The sequence below is a fragment of the Neovison vison genome, chromosome 7, assembly GCF_020171115.1.
Source record: "Neovison vison isolate M4711 chromosome 7, ASM_NN_V1, whole genome shotgun sequence".
Taxonomy (NCBI): domain Eukaryota; kingdom Metazoa; phylum Chordata; class Mammalia; order Carnivora; family Mustelidae; genus Neogale; species Neogale vison.
This window is the reverse complement of record NC_058097.1, coordinates 173,180,445-173,198,781: the sequence shown is the minus strand read 5'-3', so window position 1 is coordinate 173,198,781 and position 18,337 is coordinate 173,180,445. Positions and strand designations below refer to the sequence as shown.

Sequence of the window (18,337 nt, the reverse complement as noted above, 5' to 3'; positions counted from 1 at the left end):
AGAAAGCCGTCTGAACTGAGATCCCCGAAACTTGGTATCATCAGTGGTTCATTGCTAAGACTTAGCTAACCAGTGCCTACCAAAATAGGTGTAAAGATCTCAGGTGAAGTGAGAGGGTTGTGAGGGTACGCGCCTTTAATTCCGTATATAGCTAAAACCTAAAAATTTATGTCAGAAGAAGGGAGACTTCCTCTTTCTCCTCAAAAACTTTTTTTTCCATTTGCACAGCTCCCAAAGACCTCACCCTTTGGAAGAGCGGAGAGTCATTTGAAACTAAACTGAAGGCTGGAGACAAGTTCTACTTTTCAGGTCATCCAATTTAGAAGATCCAGTTTCTGCGGAGGGAAGAAGACGGGTGGGGGAGGGGGGAAAAAACAGACTCTACGTCTTCAGATCCTTCCACCTTCCATCCACAGTCTGCCACGCAAAGCCAAGTCGGGGATTTTGCCTTGAACCACCACCAGCACCAGCACCAGCCCTACCTTGTCACTCACGCCCGATAAACACGCCCCTCTGGTCCTACTCTTGGCCAGTGGCGGCTCCCCTTCTTGCATAGTAATGAGCTCGAGACCTCTGCGGGCCAATGGCGCTCCTGGAGAAGGGTTAGTTTTGCATGTACCTAAGTGATTTGCATAACCCAGCGGCTGGGGGCTTGGGAACCCGAGCGTGCAACCCTAGAAGGGAAAAGGACGGGAGGAGATTGAGCCGCGGCTGCGAGAGAGCGAGCAGGAGCCTGGGTGTTTGTACGAGAGCCGGGCGGGGGTTGGGGCGAGGGGCCGGCATGGCTGAAGGCTGCGCTCCGCAACCTTGAAGAGCGGCTGCGGCGCGAGGCCGGGGACGGGGAGGCGGGTGCGATGGCAGAGAGCGGCCCCGGCAGCTGCGCACGGCCGGGCCGGCTGGCCTGAGCCGCCGGAGGAGCGGGGCTGCCTCTGCGCTTCCATGGAGCAGCGGGAAGGGCGAAACTCCGGAGCGCCGCGTCGCTGCACTGCCGCCGCGGACTGTTGAAGGGGCCGAGCCCGCGCGACCGCCGAGAGAGGAGAGCCCCCGCCCCAGTCCGCAGGCCTGCCGCCCCGGGGCGGCGGGGGGCGTCGGAGGGCAGCGGAGGCGCGCGGAGTGAGCGGCGCCGCGGGAGAGGCCGGCGCGGGAGGCGGCCGCAGCAATGCCGGGCCCGCTGGGGCTACTCTGCTTCCTCGCTCTGGGGCTGCGCGGCTCGGCCGAGCCCAGCGGCGCGGCGCCGCCTCTCTGCGCGGCGCCCTGCAGCTGCGACGGCGACCGTCGGGTGGACTGCTCCGGGAAGGGGCTGACGGCCGTGCCCGAGGGGCTCAGCGCCTTCACCCAAGCGCTGTGAGTGCCGGGGTGAGGGCGCCGGGGGCGGGGCTGGGGGGGGAAAGGGGGTTGCCGGGGGGGGGGGACGGCAGAGTCGGTGGCCCGTCCCACCCCACCCACCCGTGTTCCGAGGAGCGGGGCGCGGGTCACCTGTGTGTGGAGGTGCTCAGCACCCACCGCCGCGCGGCGGGCTTTCCAGACTTCGCCAGTCCGGGTCCGAGCCGCGAGCAGCTTTTTAACCCCAGACTTTTGGGGCACAGGCCCCCCCCCCGAAAGAGTATCTGGGGCCAAGCAGGAGGAAGGAATCTGGAAACGTCTGCCCCTGGCAGCCTTTTCAGGGGACCTTCCCTTCTCACGCGGGTCCCCGCTCAGCTGGCAAGAGCTTCGTAGTCGGTAGGCTGAGGGCGCCTAGAACTTGGCCTGGGTCTGCAGACCTAGGCACGTTTCGTGGGGAAACACCTGGAGCTTTCTGGGTTCCAGAATGTGGGGAGAAGATACACCTGTGCTTCAGGGTGAATCCACTTCCAGTTCGGCCTCATCCAGGTAGAGCGACCTGACATCTCGGTCCAGTTCCACCGGGAACTGCCCGACAAACGCCCAGGGTTCTGGAGCGCGCGGGGACGGGGTGGGGGCGGGGGGAGCCGGGCAAAAATAAGACGGAAGGAGGGGGGAAATTGCAGGTTTCTTTTGGTGAAAATACTCTTCTTCCCCAAGTAGGCCTTTTAAAGAAAGAATGTTGACCCGAGGTACAGGATGTTGGAAGAAAATCAAAGCTCCAGACCATATTCTCTGCCCAACCTTCTAGAATGGAAGGCAGCAGTTTTCTGCTGTACATTCATCTCCAGAACTTTTCTTTTGAGCTGCCTGGGGCTGGGGAAGTCACTCAGAGCGTTCTGACTTTTTAAAATCTCGCTCCTCAAAGGGAGACTTGAGGCTTTAGACATTCCCTTCAAAAAAGAAGAGCAAACTAAAATAGGTGTCGTCCGTGGTATTGGCAAATAAGACCAATAAAAAAATAGGGTAACTGAACGCAGGGCTTGGTGTATGCACTTGTGTGTTGTGTGTCCTGCGGAGTGATTAAGTCAAGAGCCCCGAAAGAACTGTATGAGGAAGGGATTCTGAGAGGTATGTGGTGAGGGGAATTTCCTTTTGCCTTATAGCCAAGGAAGGGGACCTCTTAGAAATAAATAATTTTAAAGGAGTAATTGACCCCGTGAAGAAATCTTTTCTGTGCAGACCAGAGCGTTGCGGTGTTTCCAGGTGGGTGGTGGGAGGCGTTCGGCTTGCTCTCTGCCAGTGGGGTTTTACTGAGTATTGCAGCCTGGTGACTTGGAATCTGCCTCATTCTCTGGCCTCCAGCTCCCCCTCCTTATTTCTCACGTGCTAGTAACATATTTGAAGTCATTTTCCTCCAGTATGGTGAAATTTAACTTTCTTACCGAAGGAAATTCATTTTGTAGTGAAGAGCAGTTTGCAAAAAGTTACAGCAAGTGGGCAGGTTCGAGTGGAAGTGAGGGGAAGAAGACTGTGTAGAGGAGATGGGGTTCTTTTTTTCCTTGTTCTCTTGACACTTAGAGAATTCATGCAGGAGAGGTGCCTTTATCTGACCTCTCAAGGCTCTCTAATCGTAGAAAAGCACCTTTTTGCTGTTTTGACCAGTAGTAAAGAGCTTGTTTAGTAGATTCTACCAGTTTGGATGAGCAGTCTTGTCCTGTAAGGAAAGGGTCTGTTTTGCATTAGTACCTAAAACCACAAAGAAATAGCACAATTTTATGTGAGCACGTTCCTGTCTGCAGATCATCTTCCTTTAGAAGTCACTGGAGGTAGTCAAATGCCATATTTTCAACTTAGAGCCTTACAGAACTCCCTGTTTGAGGCTTGGGAACCAAAAGTCATTGGCGACTGTCCAGATTAGGTTGCCTAAGCTAGCAGCACCATCCTGGCACTTTCTGAGCTGCTGTGGTGAGCAAATGTGCTACATTTTCCTCTTCCACTTGTGACCTATAGCTAGAGTGATTGGACCTCCTGACAACTAACTTCTTATTTCACCCCTGTCTCCTCATTTCATCCTCAAAAGTATATGTGACTGCCCCACTTAAAGGGCATTTCAAGGGCAGTGTGTTTGCATTTTGAGAGACCAGCTGGTTCAGTGAATCTCAAAAGCCATATTGAGGATGGGCAGGTCCTGTGGGTTTGCACAATCCCATTGATCATCTCGGAACTCTTTCCAGGTACTTCTGATCTGCTGTCCCATTATAGCTTTAGTGAGCCATGGTTACATAGCAAGGGATTAGATCCATGGTCCCAAACTTTTGCTCACCGTTTCCTAATTTCTGGAGCATTGCACAGAAAATTACAAACACAGATGCAAGTTAAAAAGATGAGGCCAATCAGTCAAAGTTCTTTTATTTTCTTCTCATGGATCAGTGGTATATATGGTATCTTCACCTCCACCGGGGTGTGTGCACTCCACTTTGGAGACCCTGGGACCCACAAAGAACAGAGATTTTATTTTACTCAGCTTGGAGTACACAGAGCCTGGTACACAGGAGGCACTTAAAAATGTTGCAGTGAAGAGAGAATAACTTAAGGCCGACACTGAAGGCAGACTCGGGGCTTGGAATTCAGACATCATTCCCACACAGGACTGCCAATTTCAGCATTCTCAGCATTTAGTCTTTTGTCCAGATTTGAGAAAGTCCCAGAGAGAGGATACTGCTGCTTCTCCGTTAGGCTCGTTTAAACTTGTTCCATCCAACAGTGTCTATTTCCTGCTGAAAGCTGCTTTATCCGAGTCTGGGGGCAGAGTCAGATGTAATCCTCAGTATTGTTGATGGGATTCATGTGTTCACACTGTTTTCTGCACCTGTATTGGTGATTTATATTTTGCAAGAGCTGTTCTCAGTCTTGTGTCACACAATACACTGGCTTGTCACAATTCACCCTGAGGTGTTTTAAAGGAAGTCATCTTACTGCTGTTAAAATTCAAAGTTTATTTTATCAAAGAGATTCAAGGTTATTCCTATAGTCATGGTAACAGGTCACTCTTTAATCACCTATACTCCCATTGGTTTTAGAGAAAGAGATGAAGTCCCAGTGGTGTTGGGGAGAAGTTTGTGCACACGTGTCTCCTGTGTTACTGCCTCAACGTCTGGGTGCCGTGGGCTCAGAGCACAGATCCCCATGTCCTAGATTACGTCTGGTCACGAGTGTTAAGATGACACATCCTGTTTTTGTGGCTTCATGGAGACACTGGTGGGTCTGAGCCCTTGATCTTAGTCCTTACCTTGCCACTAAGTAATTTTGTGGCCTCGGGCAAATCGTTCTCCTTTTTTTGAGGTGTGTGTGGGGGAACAGTTTTCTCATCTGAAAAATGCAGTAATTGGATTCACTAGATTATTTCTAAGGCCGCCTGTAGCTTCCAGAAGTTATATGATTTTATAATTCTTACATAATCTTAGGATGGCAAGGGGACGATAATGTTATGATCGTCTCGTAAAAGATCCCAGGAGCTGCAGGATTTCGTTCTGGGTGCAGTTGCACAAACCTCTTCATTACCACTCACTTGGAGGAGGAGTTCTTTGTGTTTAGAAGTGTGTGTTAGGAAATTTGCCATGGAGACTTGTTGCAGAATGCATGACTAGCTAAGGCGCTTTGCTAGGGTAGAATAGCCCTGCTTGTTTCCTGTGGGTATGGCTTAACACTTGGAAAATAAAATCGTTCTGTTTCAGTAATTTGGATACTGTACAAAAAGTTACTCAATGTCCTCACTTCCATATAATTAGTCATAATCTCGCCAGCCTTCACGGTGTGTGTATCCTGTACATCGGGCAGGTTATCGAGCTTTCTATATAGAATTGATGGTTACCTGAGAGGCTTTGCAGTGTTTTTAAAATAATGTTATTTTTTTTCTTCATTTGGAAACCTGATCTTAGATTCTTCCTTAAGATGTATTATTTCACTACACCAAACAGCTTTCTTCTTTTATTTTTTAATTTTTTTAAAGATTTTATTTATTTATTTGACAGAGAGAGATCACAAGTAGGCAGAGAGGCAGGCAGAGAGAGAGAGGGAAGCAGGCTCCCTGCTGAACAGAGAGCCCAATGCGGGACTCGATCCCAGGACCCTGAGATCATGACCTGAGCCGAAGGCAGCGGCTTAACCCACTGAGCCACCCAGGCGCCCCAGCTTTCTTCTTTTAATAGTATCATCTGAAAATATTTTCTTCTGCTTTTTCTGATGTTTCCTGTATTCTCTGGTGGCTAGTCATCGTATACCTTTGTTGATGGTAGAGTTTGGTATCTCTTGATTTCTGCCTTAGGATCTGTAAGTTTCAATGTTTAGTTTGTGTAGTGTGTCTTCCTAGAAATGCATTGATATCACATACAAGTGAACTTTGTGTTAAACAAAGCCAATATGTGAATATCTTTAAGTTTAGAATCTTCATTTTACAAACCAGCTGAATTGCTGGGTTCTCTTTAAATACAAGAGAAGGAAGAGCATTCTGCTGGGAATATGGAGAGCTGGTTTCCAGACCTGTCAATAAATTGCACAAGTGACCTTGAGTGGGTGACATGCTTAACCCCTCAGGGCCTTGGTTTCGCCACCTGTAAAACAAGGAAATAAACAACTCTTATTGCCAAGAGTTTTCTTTCTCTTGAATTTGGTTTTTTTTTCTTTTAAATACATTTCTTGCATCCTCTCCCTTGGGTAAGGGAAGTATATAGCTCATGGAACCTCTTGCCCACCCAGGAAACTTCTTCAGGTTGTCCAGCTCTGCTGGAATGTTTCCATTGAATGGGGAGCTCACTCCCTCACAGGGCAACAATGTGCTGGTCTGAACAATACCCAGGACTTGAACCCGTCATTCTCTTATCCAAGGCTCCTTAAGGTTTTGCAGTTACCACTAATGTTTTATGATTTCTGTCAAACTGAATGCTTGTGACAGTTATGTTATCACAAGCATTTAATGTCCAGGCACTTGGCTCTTAACATTAGAATCGAAAGGTAACATTTGACAACTTAATCTCTTAGGGAAGATCAAAGTTTTTTACTGGTAGGTGGATCCAGGCAAGTTTAGGCATTTTCTTGGCCTCTTTCAGTCTCTCTCTCAAATTCTTATTTTAGTCATCTTTATAATAGTGAAAGTACTGAGAGCCTGCACGTTTGGATTTTGGTTTCTGGTCTTCCTGTTTGTGCCTATTCCTTCATTCCCACTTTTTCTTACCAATAAGTGATGGATAGTGGACTAGATGATGGCAAATGTCTCTCACTGCTTTGAATTTCTCTGGACCTGTGTTAACTGTTAAGCAAGTAAAGTTCTGAGAATCCTTTAGTGATTTATTGAAATTTTTCCTAAGAATGTCTATCACTGTTTCTCTATAAAAAAGATAAATTTCCATAAAAGTACAGTATTTGTTGGTACACTTGGGTTAAAAGTTAAACCCTGCCAGATGTGCCTTTTACTCTGAAAAATGTAACTAATGTAACTCACAGTGTTCTTGGTAAGAGAGCTTTGCTCTTTTAATTTTTTAAGCTAGATCTCAAGGATTTGGCTTTAGAAGGGTGTTAGCCAGCTTGCCTTTAACTGTCTCATGCAGCCTTCGAGTTTTTGGCAATGCCAACAGCTTTTCTTATATATTAAAGAATACGGATAACTTTTTCCTTTTTTCCCCAACTTTGTTAAGTGAACTATAGCTTCTTTTGCAGAGCTTCATTAGGATGATAAAATGCTCTATTTTTAAGTTCTACCAGGGAAGAAAAATTGTGCTAGGACTAAAGTTTAGCAAATCAGTACTCTTACACAAATGGCTAATTTGTCTGCCTTTCTAGGCATTTCTTTTGTGTTTAAGTACTTGATGGTCCAGCTATAGGCCAGGTAGCACTTCTATGGTCTGAAATTGGGTGAGTTCCAAACTGAGTTTAGAAATCAGTGTTAGCAAAAGACAGATCATGACTTTATAGTTCATATACATTTAATAACCTCAATTTCTAAAGACTTTAGCAAGTTTGTACTCAAGTACCTCTTTTAAATGGCAAGATGTAATTATGTAGTAGTGTACTCTGGATTCACCCCCCAACAGACAAGTATTCTTTCTTTCTTTCTTTCTTTTTTTTTAAGATTGATTTATTCATTTGAGAGAGAGATCACACAGAGGGAGAGACTGAGGGAGAAGCCACCTTCCTACTGAGCAGAGAGCCTGATGTGGGGCTCGATCCCAGGACCCTGAGATCATGACCTGAGCTGAAGGCAGAGGCTTAACCCACTGAGCCACCCAGATGCCCCTAAGTATTTGTTCTTAAACAAATATATGGTGTATATTTGTATATGGCTGGCACCGTTTTTAAGCAAGGTTCTTAAAGTGTAGTGAAGTATGTTGTGTCATGTACAAGCAGTTAAAACTCTGAATGTTGGGGGTGGTTGTTTTTAATCTCAAGCATGTTTGGTACTATTACATATTTTAATTGTCACAGTAGCCAGGTTCTCCCCCTCTGCACTAAGTTGACAGCAAAATTTGGCATTGGGCATCTCTTTTTTTTGATGCAAGTGATTGAGAACAGGAATGCCCTTCTAAACAGTTCAGGTTCAAGAAGTGAACATCTTTAAGAAATATATTTTTCTCGTTTTCCTAGCTTTTCTGTTCTGAAAGGTCTTATGGGGAAGGCATTGATTCGCCCCCCCTGTAGCAACATGTGGGCCCATAAGAATGTAAGAATAGCCTTGTAAGGAAATGTAAACCATAGATATTTTGGGAGGCAGCTGGGCCATTTAGATCCCAGGCTGGTCTGATGTCTGTACTAGTGAGAAACTTATGGAGGGAGCATATCTAATAAATTTCAAGTTACTTAATGATACTTTATCCTTCAAAATTAATTTGTATTTAAGTATTAAAAATCAAGAGAAATAAAGGGTTATGTAAGCCCCTTTAGCTAGTTTTTTCTTTTCCTCTATTTTTACAATACAATGTAGCCTTTTTTTTTTTAAACAAAGTTTTAAATATAAAATGGACCCTTGAAGGAATGAAAATCTTAGTGCATCCTGACAACAAAATATTTTTGATGCTTTAATCAGATTTCAGAACCTCATTCAGAAAAGTCATGAGGTTAAGTCTCCCAGTCCTGTACATTTTTAAGGTTTTATATGGGGAAGTTGTCCCTCCTAAGAAGAGTGACATAAATCTGACTGAGACATGGTACCTTTACCTTTGTGCCGGATTAGGGCAGGGCCAAGGAATGAGCCTAGATTGCTTCCGGTCTCACCTCTCCATTCTCCCTCAGGCAGGGAAGTTCTCACATGCAGCTGCTAGTACAGACTGCAGACAGTGACTTAGTATATGTGGGTGACATCAAAACCTCCATGAAGAACTTGATTAGAACTCCTCTCCTAGGAAGATAGGTAGATTTCCCAATTCTCGCACTTGTCATAGTTCTTGTTATTTTTAAAGCTTTATGGTTTATTGGAGAGAGAGAGAGAGAGAAAGAGAGAGAAAGGTAGAGAATGCTAGCAAGCTTGGGGAGGGGGGAGGGTAGAGAGAGAGGGAGAGAGAGAATCTCAAGCAGACACAGAGCCTGATGAGGGGCTTGATCTCATAACCCTTCGATCATGACCTGAGCCAAAATCAAGAGTCCGTTGCTTAACGAACTGAGCCACTCAGGTGTCCCATGGTTCTTGTTTTAAAGGTGCAGGACAGTTGGGTGTACTTCCAAGTTGGTGGGGTTTTCTCTGGAACTCTTGGGATTAGGTTGTGTTGTTAACTTCTGGGTTCTCCCCATTTTCCCAAGAGAAAATACTAAGAGACCCTTGGAGAAACCATATGGATCACAGGAGAAAGGGTTGGCAGATAAGATTTTCCCAAGAGAGAGGAGACCAGAGGTCACGACTCTGTTCTAGATTGTCACCTTTCTTGTGTGGAAACCATCTCAGAGGGCTGCTTTCCCATGGAAGAAGTCTCTAGAGAAGATCACGAGCTCTTGAATAATTTAAAGCTTTAGTAACTCTGTTTTAAAGTCTACCAATTTTTGGGGTGCCTGTCTGGCCCAGCTGGTAGAGCATGTGACCTTTGATCTCAGTGTTGTGAATTCAAGTCCCATGTTTGGCATAGAGTTTGCTTAAAAAAAAAAAAAATGAAGTCTACTGACTCTTTTTTAAGTTGCAGGGAGAGAAAATAATGTCGACCAACTTTTAGGCTTCTTAATGTTCTAGAAGACTGTTCTAGAAGACTGTTCATATGCTCTTATGTTTTAGGCACTCACTTCATCCAGTCTTTGCATTTTCCAAAGTGATAATTGCCCTTTGGTCCTCTTCAAACTCTCCTTATCTGAAATAAATTGAAACATAGAATTCTTGCACAATATAATCAGAATTAAGGGAATATTAAGTGAACTTAATTCACTTCAAATATTTTAGAATCATGTTGTAAAAATTACACATGGATTTACTGATATCTAGAAGTTTCTTATAATTTCACTTTTCATCTTTTCTGTGCTACTTCTGCTAGTTCATCTCATTTGATTCGTTTCTTAAAATATTAATATTTTCCTTTCTTTGTAACAACGAAAAATTTTCTTGTTGGCCTTCTGCGCTTTTCAAGGTTATTTGAGTCTGTAGTCACATAATCCAGCTTTTTATGTCATTCTTCTTTTCTTTTTTTTAAAGACTTTATTTATTTATTTGAGAGAGAGAGAGAGAATGAGAGAGAGAGCATGAGCGGAGAGAGGTCAGCGGGAGACTCACACTCCCTGCTGAGTGGAGCTGGATGTGGGACTTGATCCCGGGACTCCAGGATCACAACCTGAGCCAAAGGCAGTCAGTTAACCAACTGAGCCACCCAGGTGCCTTATGTTATTCTTGAGTCTTCTTTTTATAGGCCTATCTTTATAAGAAGACCTTCAAAAAGGTTTTGTTTTTGAGAGTATGGCACAAAGAATCAAGACCCCTGAGTTCCCAAATCAGCATGGGCATGTCATGTAACCACTTTGAACATTGACTCTTCCATCTGCAAGAAGAGGTAACTTCATTTTGTCTTCAAGGATCTCACCTGGGAAACTTCAGCATGACCTGTCTGAGTGACGGCCAGGACCCGATTTGTTGTCATTTCTTCTGAAAGTGACTAAGCAGTTGCTTGTGTGTATGTGGACCTTTTTTCTCTGGTTCTTTGAATGTATACCAGGTCCAAAGCCTGTGTAGACTTTGCAGGTGAGCCATTGTGCTAATGGGGAAACGTCTACTTACCTGGCAGATTTTTTTCATTCAGAAAACCATGAAGAGCCAGGTGGAGAAAGAGTATATATTTGCACTTTTATCAAGATATCTTCTCATAGGCGGTACTACTCCCCTTTTAACAGGAAACCGTGATGGGGGGGCCAGTTAGTTACAGTTTCCCTGAAGGAGAGAGCTCAGGGGATATCACGTTTGCTCCCCTGGGTCTCTGTGATTGGCACAGCTTTCCTGAGTGAGATGGCTGGTCATGTGGAAAGGTGCTATCCTTACAGGGGACACAGAGTATCTCCCCACAGTGAAAAGACATGTGACCTTAGGCAGTGTCAATGTGGTCTTTAAAAATTTTTTATTTTAGGGGCGCCTGGGTGGCTCAGTGGGTTAAGCCGCTGCCTTCGGCTCAGGTCATGATCTCAGGGTCCTGGGATCAAGTCCCGCATCGGGCTCTCTGCTCGGCAGGGAGCCTGCTTCCCTCTCTCTCTCTCTCTGCCTGCCTCTCCATCTACTTGTGATTTCTCTCTGTCAAATAAATAAATAAATAAATCTTAAAAAAAAAAAAATTTTTTTATTTTATTTTCTTTGGCGGGGGGAGGGGCAGAGGAAGAAGGAGAGAGAATCCCAAGCAGACTCTGAGCTGAGCCTGACAAGGGGCTTGATCTCACGACTCAAGAGATCACCACCTGAGCCAAACTCGAGATTCTGATGCTCAACTCTCAGAGCCACCCAGGCGCCCCATCAGTGTGATCTTTAGATATGAATTTTCCACTTCCAGACTTTGGAACACTGGGGATTTTCAGTAAGCTGTGCTTAACTCTTAGGGAAGCCTCATGCCAATGACTGCCTACTGCAGTTTCTCAGATCATTTTCCATTTTGGGGATGGATAAGATTTACTCAAGATTGACAGTTTAGCTGCATTCTTGTTTCTTCCCATCACTTGGTTTCTAAGAAACATTCAGATTATGAGAGAACTTTTTCTTTTAATTGCTTTAAAAGTGATATTTTGTTGGATGTTTGGATATCTCTGTCTTCTTTTTTAACATTTGAGATTAATGCTCAAGTTTTGTGGATAAAGCCATTTTAGAACTAAAATCCACTCTTTAAGATCTTCTGTATTTCTAGAAAGTGACATGGTGTTCTTGTTAAGCACAATTAAATCATTCTCAGAAACTTTAAAAACTTTTCTGGGTTTTGATTCAGACCTGATTTGAAAATGAATGGTAAAGCCAGAATAGCAGCAAGCATATGCAGCAGTGCTCACAGCCGATTTAGATCGGCTGAGTGTTTCAACTACAGTTGTGCATTTCCTACCCTGGGTCTCTTTCTTTTAAAAAAAAAAAAAAAAAATGGTTGAGATGTTTTTCCCATTACCATCTTGACATCTGCCTGGTTACACATGAATAGCTTGACCCAGTCCCTCAGCAGGGAGACTACCGTGGCCTTGCTTTCAATAGCCATGTCACTGACAAAGAAAACATATGGAATATTTCATTCCTGTCCTTTGCAAACAGTCTGGGGCTGTGAGGGCATGCAGCAGAAAGCTTCATACTTCATGGTAGGTTGGCAAGTCTGTATGCTAACCACAGGCTCTGCTGCTTGCAATCAAACTGTGTTTTCCAAAGCCCTATCACGTTCTTGAAAATGGAATGTTGTATTTTGGAGAAATCAATTTCTAATACCAGTTTGAATTAACTTTGTATGACCTGCTTCCATGGTGGGTTTCTGACTTAATCATATATTTCACCATTGGGAACTTGTGTGCGTGTGCGTGCGTGTGTGTGTGTGCAGGACATTTGGTTGCTGTTCCTCCAGGTTTGATCTGTGGTGTGTGTTTAATAGATATACAAGTTGGGAATGAGGTTGCTTGATTCCCAAGAGAGCATGCCTCGAGGACTGGCTGCCTCCATGCTTATCTTCTTGTCAGTTCAAGGCTAATTGATCGTTCTCTACTAGCCAAGTACTGCTGCATTGACCTTTAAAGGTTTCTGTTGCATAGGACCAGCCTTCTACTTAGGGACTCTGTTTCAGTTCAGCTAGCATTAACGGCTTTGCTTTGTGGCATCTGAATCCACGGTGTGGAGGCTTGTCAGCAGGTGTGGCAGGAGAGGCCAAGAACGGGAAAAAGAGGGGTAAATCAATTGTTGTCTTTTTCAGGTCTTCTGTGTTAAAAGAATTTTCCCTTGGCACAACCCTGGCTGAGGTGGCATTCCAGAAGGAGAAAAAAACAAAAAACAAAACCTATGATATCCCTAAACGAGAAGATTCGTGACTTTGGTGGAGGAGATGACATATATTTCCACCCAAGTTACCCCAGCCTGAAATTCATGGTTTCCTAGACATGTGGGCTGTTTCTGACAGGAATGGATTTACTGAAAAGGAAATGAACTCCTGTATTATCCCAGAAAGAGCCAAACATTAGAATGTATATGTACATCTTATCTAGAAGGTATTTCTGATGGTTCTTGGTATCATTACTGTACATTAGCTGTAAAAACAATGTGCTGGGAGAAATTACTGCCTTTCACATTTTCTTCTAATTCCTTTTTAAATGTCTTATCATAGATTTCCTTTAAATTTTTTTCTCTTGGGAGGTTACATTTTCAAAAGCTTAGGTTTTAATGAGTCTATTTGAGGTCCTCCCCATTCTTTTAGTGCCTTCATATTTTTATCCTAAAATAACTAGTTTAATCTTGGGTGTTCCATTTTCCTACTTTGACTCCTTAACTAACTTCCATAACTTTGAATTCATATCAGAGGAAAACTCTCTCGAATCTCTCAATTCTAAAATATACCCTTTTTTTTAGTGTACGGTTCTGCCAGCATGGACGTGCCACAATTTATTTGTCCATTCCCCAGTTGAGAAACACTTGCCTTGTTTCCAGTTTTTGGCAAGTATAAATAAAGCCGATATAAATATTCACGTAGAGGTTTTGTGTGAACATAGGTTTTCATTTCACCTTTGTTTTTTTTAAGATTTTTTTTTTTTTTTTTTTTTTATTTGACAGACAGAGATCACAAGTAGGCAGAGAGGCAGGCAGAGAGAGAGGAAGAAGCAGGCTCCCTGCTGAGCAGAGAGCCCGATGTGGGGCTCGATCCCAGAACCCTGGGATCCTGACCTGAGCCGAAGGCAGCGGCTTTAACCCACTGAGCCACCCAGGCGCCCCCTCATTTCACCTTTGTAAATATGTAGGAGCGAGATCCTAGGTCCAGTGGTAAGTGTATGTTAATAAAACATTGGTCTAGGTTTAGATGTCTTAGAGCTGTAGTAAGGTTTGATATTACCAATTACTTAGAGCCTCCGTATAGTCATAGCATGGTATGTATGTAGTAACAGCAAACGCTGTTAAAAACTGATTTTGTTTCAGTGCGTGTACTTTTTAAAGGAGTAGAATTATTATTTTCTAATTAAGTTCTACATTCAAAGCGGGGGCTTAAACTCAGAACTCTGAGATGAAGCGTGGCATGTTCTATGGACTTAGCCAGCCAGCCCGGCACCCCAAAAGAGAATACTTAGCTCCCTCTATGGCATCTGACCGTTATTGTGATACCCCTTGAGGAGGGCTTGTGGAGTAATGTTCCCAGTGTGGAACATTTTGCTTATAGTGACAAACGTTTTGAATTTTTAGCATGTCTGTGTTTGGAAAGTCTGATTCAAAAAATGGAAATTTGGTGAGAATTGCTGGGCCTCCTGGTGTATCAGTCGTGTTCCGTGTGTTAACTGTAATTTCCACAGTAATCATTCTGGGTCCCTGGCACGGTTCCCATTTTAGAGCTGCATATATGGAGATTCGAAAGGGTTCAGAAACTTGCTCAAATGTCCCACAGGTAGTGGGTGGTACTTTGCGAAGCTCAGGTGTTTGCTCTTTGTTTGTACCTCCTGTAGATTACTTGAATTGTTGACAGTTTAGTACAAGAGGGGAAAGTAAAATGAGAAACGAAAGGGTGAGAAGCTACAGGTTTTTACAGGGGAAAAAAGATCAGAACAGAACATAAAGCATCCTGCAGACGCATACAGACCTGTACATACATACACTCGGAGACTGACTGGATTTAGGAGTAACTTACATGACAAAAATGTACTTACTGTGTAAAATTAAGGGATCTTTTATTCACAGTCTCGGCCTTTTGGCTAAGATCAAGTGTATTCACAGCAGATTTTTTTTTTTTTTTGGAAAGTATGTCTGAGTGTCTTTGCTTTTTGTACTTCTTTGTTTGAAAGCGTTTGCATTTTTTATATTAATAGTGTTTTTCTATGTCCGCAAAGTTAAGTATCAGTTGTGTGCATTTTGGCTTGCTTTTTCTTTTTCTTTGTGGAATTTGCTGAGATGGTATATGAGGATCCATTAGCATACTCGCTTTTCTGCTTCTTAAAGCGCACATTTCTGAATGTGCTCCTTTGAACCAAAACCCTGAAGTAGATGAACAAGCGAAGTGTGCCCTGTGATGGTTTCCATATAGCCGCTCCCTTTCACTCACTGGAATTTCCTGCCTCTCCTGTTGAAGGTGTTTTTATAGGGAAGTCAGCATAAAAGTGAATCACCCATGAGCCTTTTTCCCCCCAAGGCATTTCATTTAGTCAGCTTGGTACTAATTTAGTTGGTACTCTTTCGTTGACTTGAGCATTGTGTTTGTTGATTGCGTGAGCTGATGTTTATTAAGCTGTTAATATTTTACGGACTGGATGGGCTCTTGTTTGGATCTGGGTGCTCTTTTCTTTAGCAGCGGGGCTGTTCATGATTGAATCTGTGGCCACAGTTTTGACTTTGAAAGGGGTGACAGCCAGCCCCATGCCGGACCGTTATTTGGTGACTCTAAAGGTTTTCTCCTGGAAGCATTCTCCTTTTCCATTTAATTAACTTTGCAGTCTTGGTCTTCTTTATGGCCTGTCTTCCCATTCAGATAAACCATCATCGTCATCTTGTTACTAACTTAGATGCTAATAATAATAAATGTTATTGAGTACCAGGCGTGATATGGGAAGTGCTTTGTGTGTTATCGATTTAAAACTCTTTTAGATTTTATTTTTATTATTTATTTATTTATTTATTATTCTTTATAGATTTTATTTTTATTATTTATTTATATTTATTTATATTAATTAATTAATATTCTTTATAGCCCTCTAAAACACACGCATTTGTTTGCTGTTTTAGAGATGAAGGAACCACAGGGGAGAGAGCACACAAGTAATGAACAAGGTTTTGTAGCTGGGGATCGGAACTCGGTTTTTCAGACCAGGGTCATTTGGTTGAGTGGGTGGGATGCCAGTGTCCTGTGGTATCCCTTCTGGATGTAGGCATCCATCTATCTTGGTGCTGAGGATATCATGAACTGTTCATTTTATAGATAAGGAGTTAGTTCCAGAGAGGTTAGCTCTGTTTTGTTCTCTGCTTGAAGAGGTCTCAGCCCCTTGGAATACAGACTTGGACCCTTCTGAATCTTAAATGCCATCTAGTACAGTGGTGCTAACGCTCTTCTAGGTCTTTCTGTCCATTTGGGAAACAAAAGGTCCTCTCTTCCCCCACCCCGACCCCCAGACATACATTTATATGTTTATAGGCCTGATATCTATTATTTGCTAAACATTTCAGTTACATAAATTGAAACACCGAATTTTTGCTTATGTTTTTCAGACCTTCCCTCCCTCTTCAGTACAGTTCTTTTAAGACTAGTTGAGAACAGGGCCCCTGGGTGGCTCAGTGGGTTAAGCATCTGCCTTCAGCTCAGGTCATGATCTCAGGGTCCTGAGATCAAACCCCACATCAGGCTCCCTCCTCAGCAGGGCATCTGCTTACCCTTCTCCCTCTGCTCCTTCCTGTGCTTGTGCTGTCTCTCTCTCAAATAAATAAAATCTTTAAAAAAAAAAAAAACAAACCAGTCAAAAAACAGTTGATCTCGCTGAAATTCTCCATTTAACAGGGCAGCAGTCCACTTACATTTAGTTGTATGACTTGTCCAGAACCATTGGTAGCTCTCCAGTGTATGTTAAAAACAAAACAAGCACATTATCAGAAAAGATGGTCTTTTCCTCGGTTATATAAACCTTTAACATTTAAAAAGAGTTTTGGCTTGAGTTGCTTGTCAGATGGTAAAATCTTCTGTGCTTTTCCTTTGCATTTTGTATAGTCTTTCATGGGCCCAGTACTTTGTTGAAATTATAGGAGATAGTTGTTTTATGCAGGTGAATAAAAAGGTTTCCCATGAATAGTTTTATCAGTTCAAAACTACTTTTTGAGAGCCACTAATATTTGTATAATGGCTCATGGAATCAATGGTCTTTCAGTTTCAAAATAATAATTATTGAGATCAGGGGCACCTGCGTGGCTCAGTCGTTAAGCATCTGCCTTCGGCTCAGGTCATGATCCCAGGGTCTTGGAATCAAGCCCTGAATCAGCTTCCCTGCTCAATGGGGAGCCTGCTTCTCCCTCTCCCATTCCCTCCTTGTGTTCCCTCTCTTGCTGTCTCTCTCAGTCGAATAAATAAATAACATCTTTTAAAAAATAATTATTGAGATCATAAGTCAATACTCAAAAAATTAACTCATTTAATATTTAGTGAGTACTTTATGTGTTAGGAACTGTTCTTGGTCCTGGAGACAGAATTATCAGACAGCATCCCTGCCCTCATGTAATTTACCTGGCATGGGATGGTATAGTGGTGGTGGTAGAAAGTTGAAAAATAAATACAATGAATATATGAGGTCAGGTAATATTAAGTACTGTGAAAAAAAATAAAGCAGGGTAAAGGGGGCTCACTAAATAAGGGCAATCAGAGAAGACATGGATGGGGTTGTTAATTACTGATTAAGATAGCATCTACTGGAATATGAACCATCTTAAGCAATGGCAAAGGAGGACTTAAAGTTCTTCCTCACCCTATAGTGCTAATTAAAACTTGAAGAGAATAAAATCAATGTGCCATCATAAACTGGTACATCAATGTCGTGGAATAGTACACAGCAATAGAAGATCAAATTATTGATACATGCAACAACATGGATACATCTGCAAGGTATTATGCTGAATGAAAAAGCCAATCTCTGTAGGTTATATACACTGTATCATTCCATTTAAAACACTATAGAGGGACGCCTGGGTGGCTCAGTTGGTTGGGCAGCTGCCTTCGGCTCAGGTCATGATCCCAGCGTCCTGGGATCGAGTCCCACATCGGGCTCCTTGCTCGGCAGGGAGCCTGCTTCTCTCTCTGCCTCTGCCTGCCATTCTGTCTGCCTGTGCTTGCTCGCTCTCCCTCTCTCTCTCTGACAAATAAATAAAATCTTAAAAACAAACAAACAAACAAAACCCACTGTAGAATGACAAAATTACAGCAATGGAGAACAGGTCAGCGGGGTAGGGTTAGAGGTGGGAGGACAGCAGGGTGACTTAAAGGGTGCCAGGAGGGGGTGATGGAGTAGTGAGGGCAAAGGGCTCTTTGTCATTTTTCTTTGTTCATAGTAGATGTGTAGTGGGTGTGGAGCCTAAAGCGAGGCGTGGAGGTGAGAACAGAATTTTCCTTGAGAGGTTTTTTGTTTTGTTTTGTTTTTTTGTTTTTTTTTTTTCACAGCAACACATTATGGGAAGTTCTTTTTCTTCTTCCAAGTGGAAATTTGTAGAATTGAAAGTGCCGCTTTTTTTTTTTGAGGAATTGAAAATAGTCTGCCAGGAGGAATTGGATTAATTCCACCCAGGGCTTCATTGCAGGTAGAGTAATATGCCCATGTTTCCCTTCTGGTAACAGAGTAGGTCCTTAGGATTGTAGTGGTGACTGCATGAATCCGTACATGTAATTAAAAAATG

The 18,337-nt window shown here is 43.3% G+C and overlaps 1 protein-coding gene across 1 annotated transcript in view; it reads left to right on the top strand.

Moving 5' to 3' along the window:
• The first annotated feature begins 688 nt into the window (after positions 1-688).
• LGR4 (leucine rich repeat containing G protein-coupled receptor 4) overlaps positions 689-18,337 on the top strand; it is a 104,207-nt gene continuing 86,558 nt past the window's right edge. Inside the window, exon 1 of the mRNA XM_044258989.1 lies at positions 689-1,344. Within this exon, the coding sequence (XP_044114924.1) occupies positions 1,160-1,344 (185 nt within the window). The 5' untranslated portion in view covers positions 689-1,159. The remainder of the gene's footprint in view (positions 1,345-18,337) is intronic.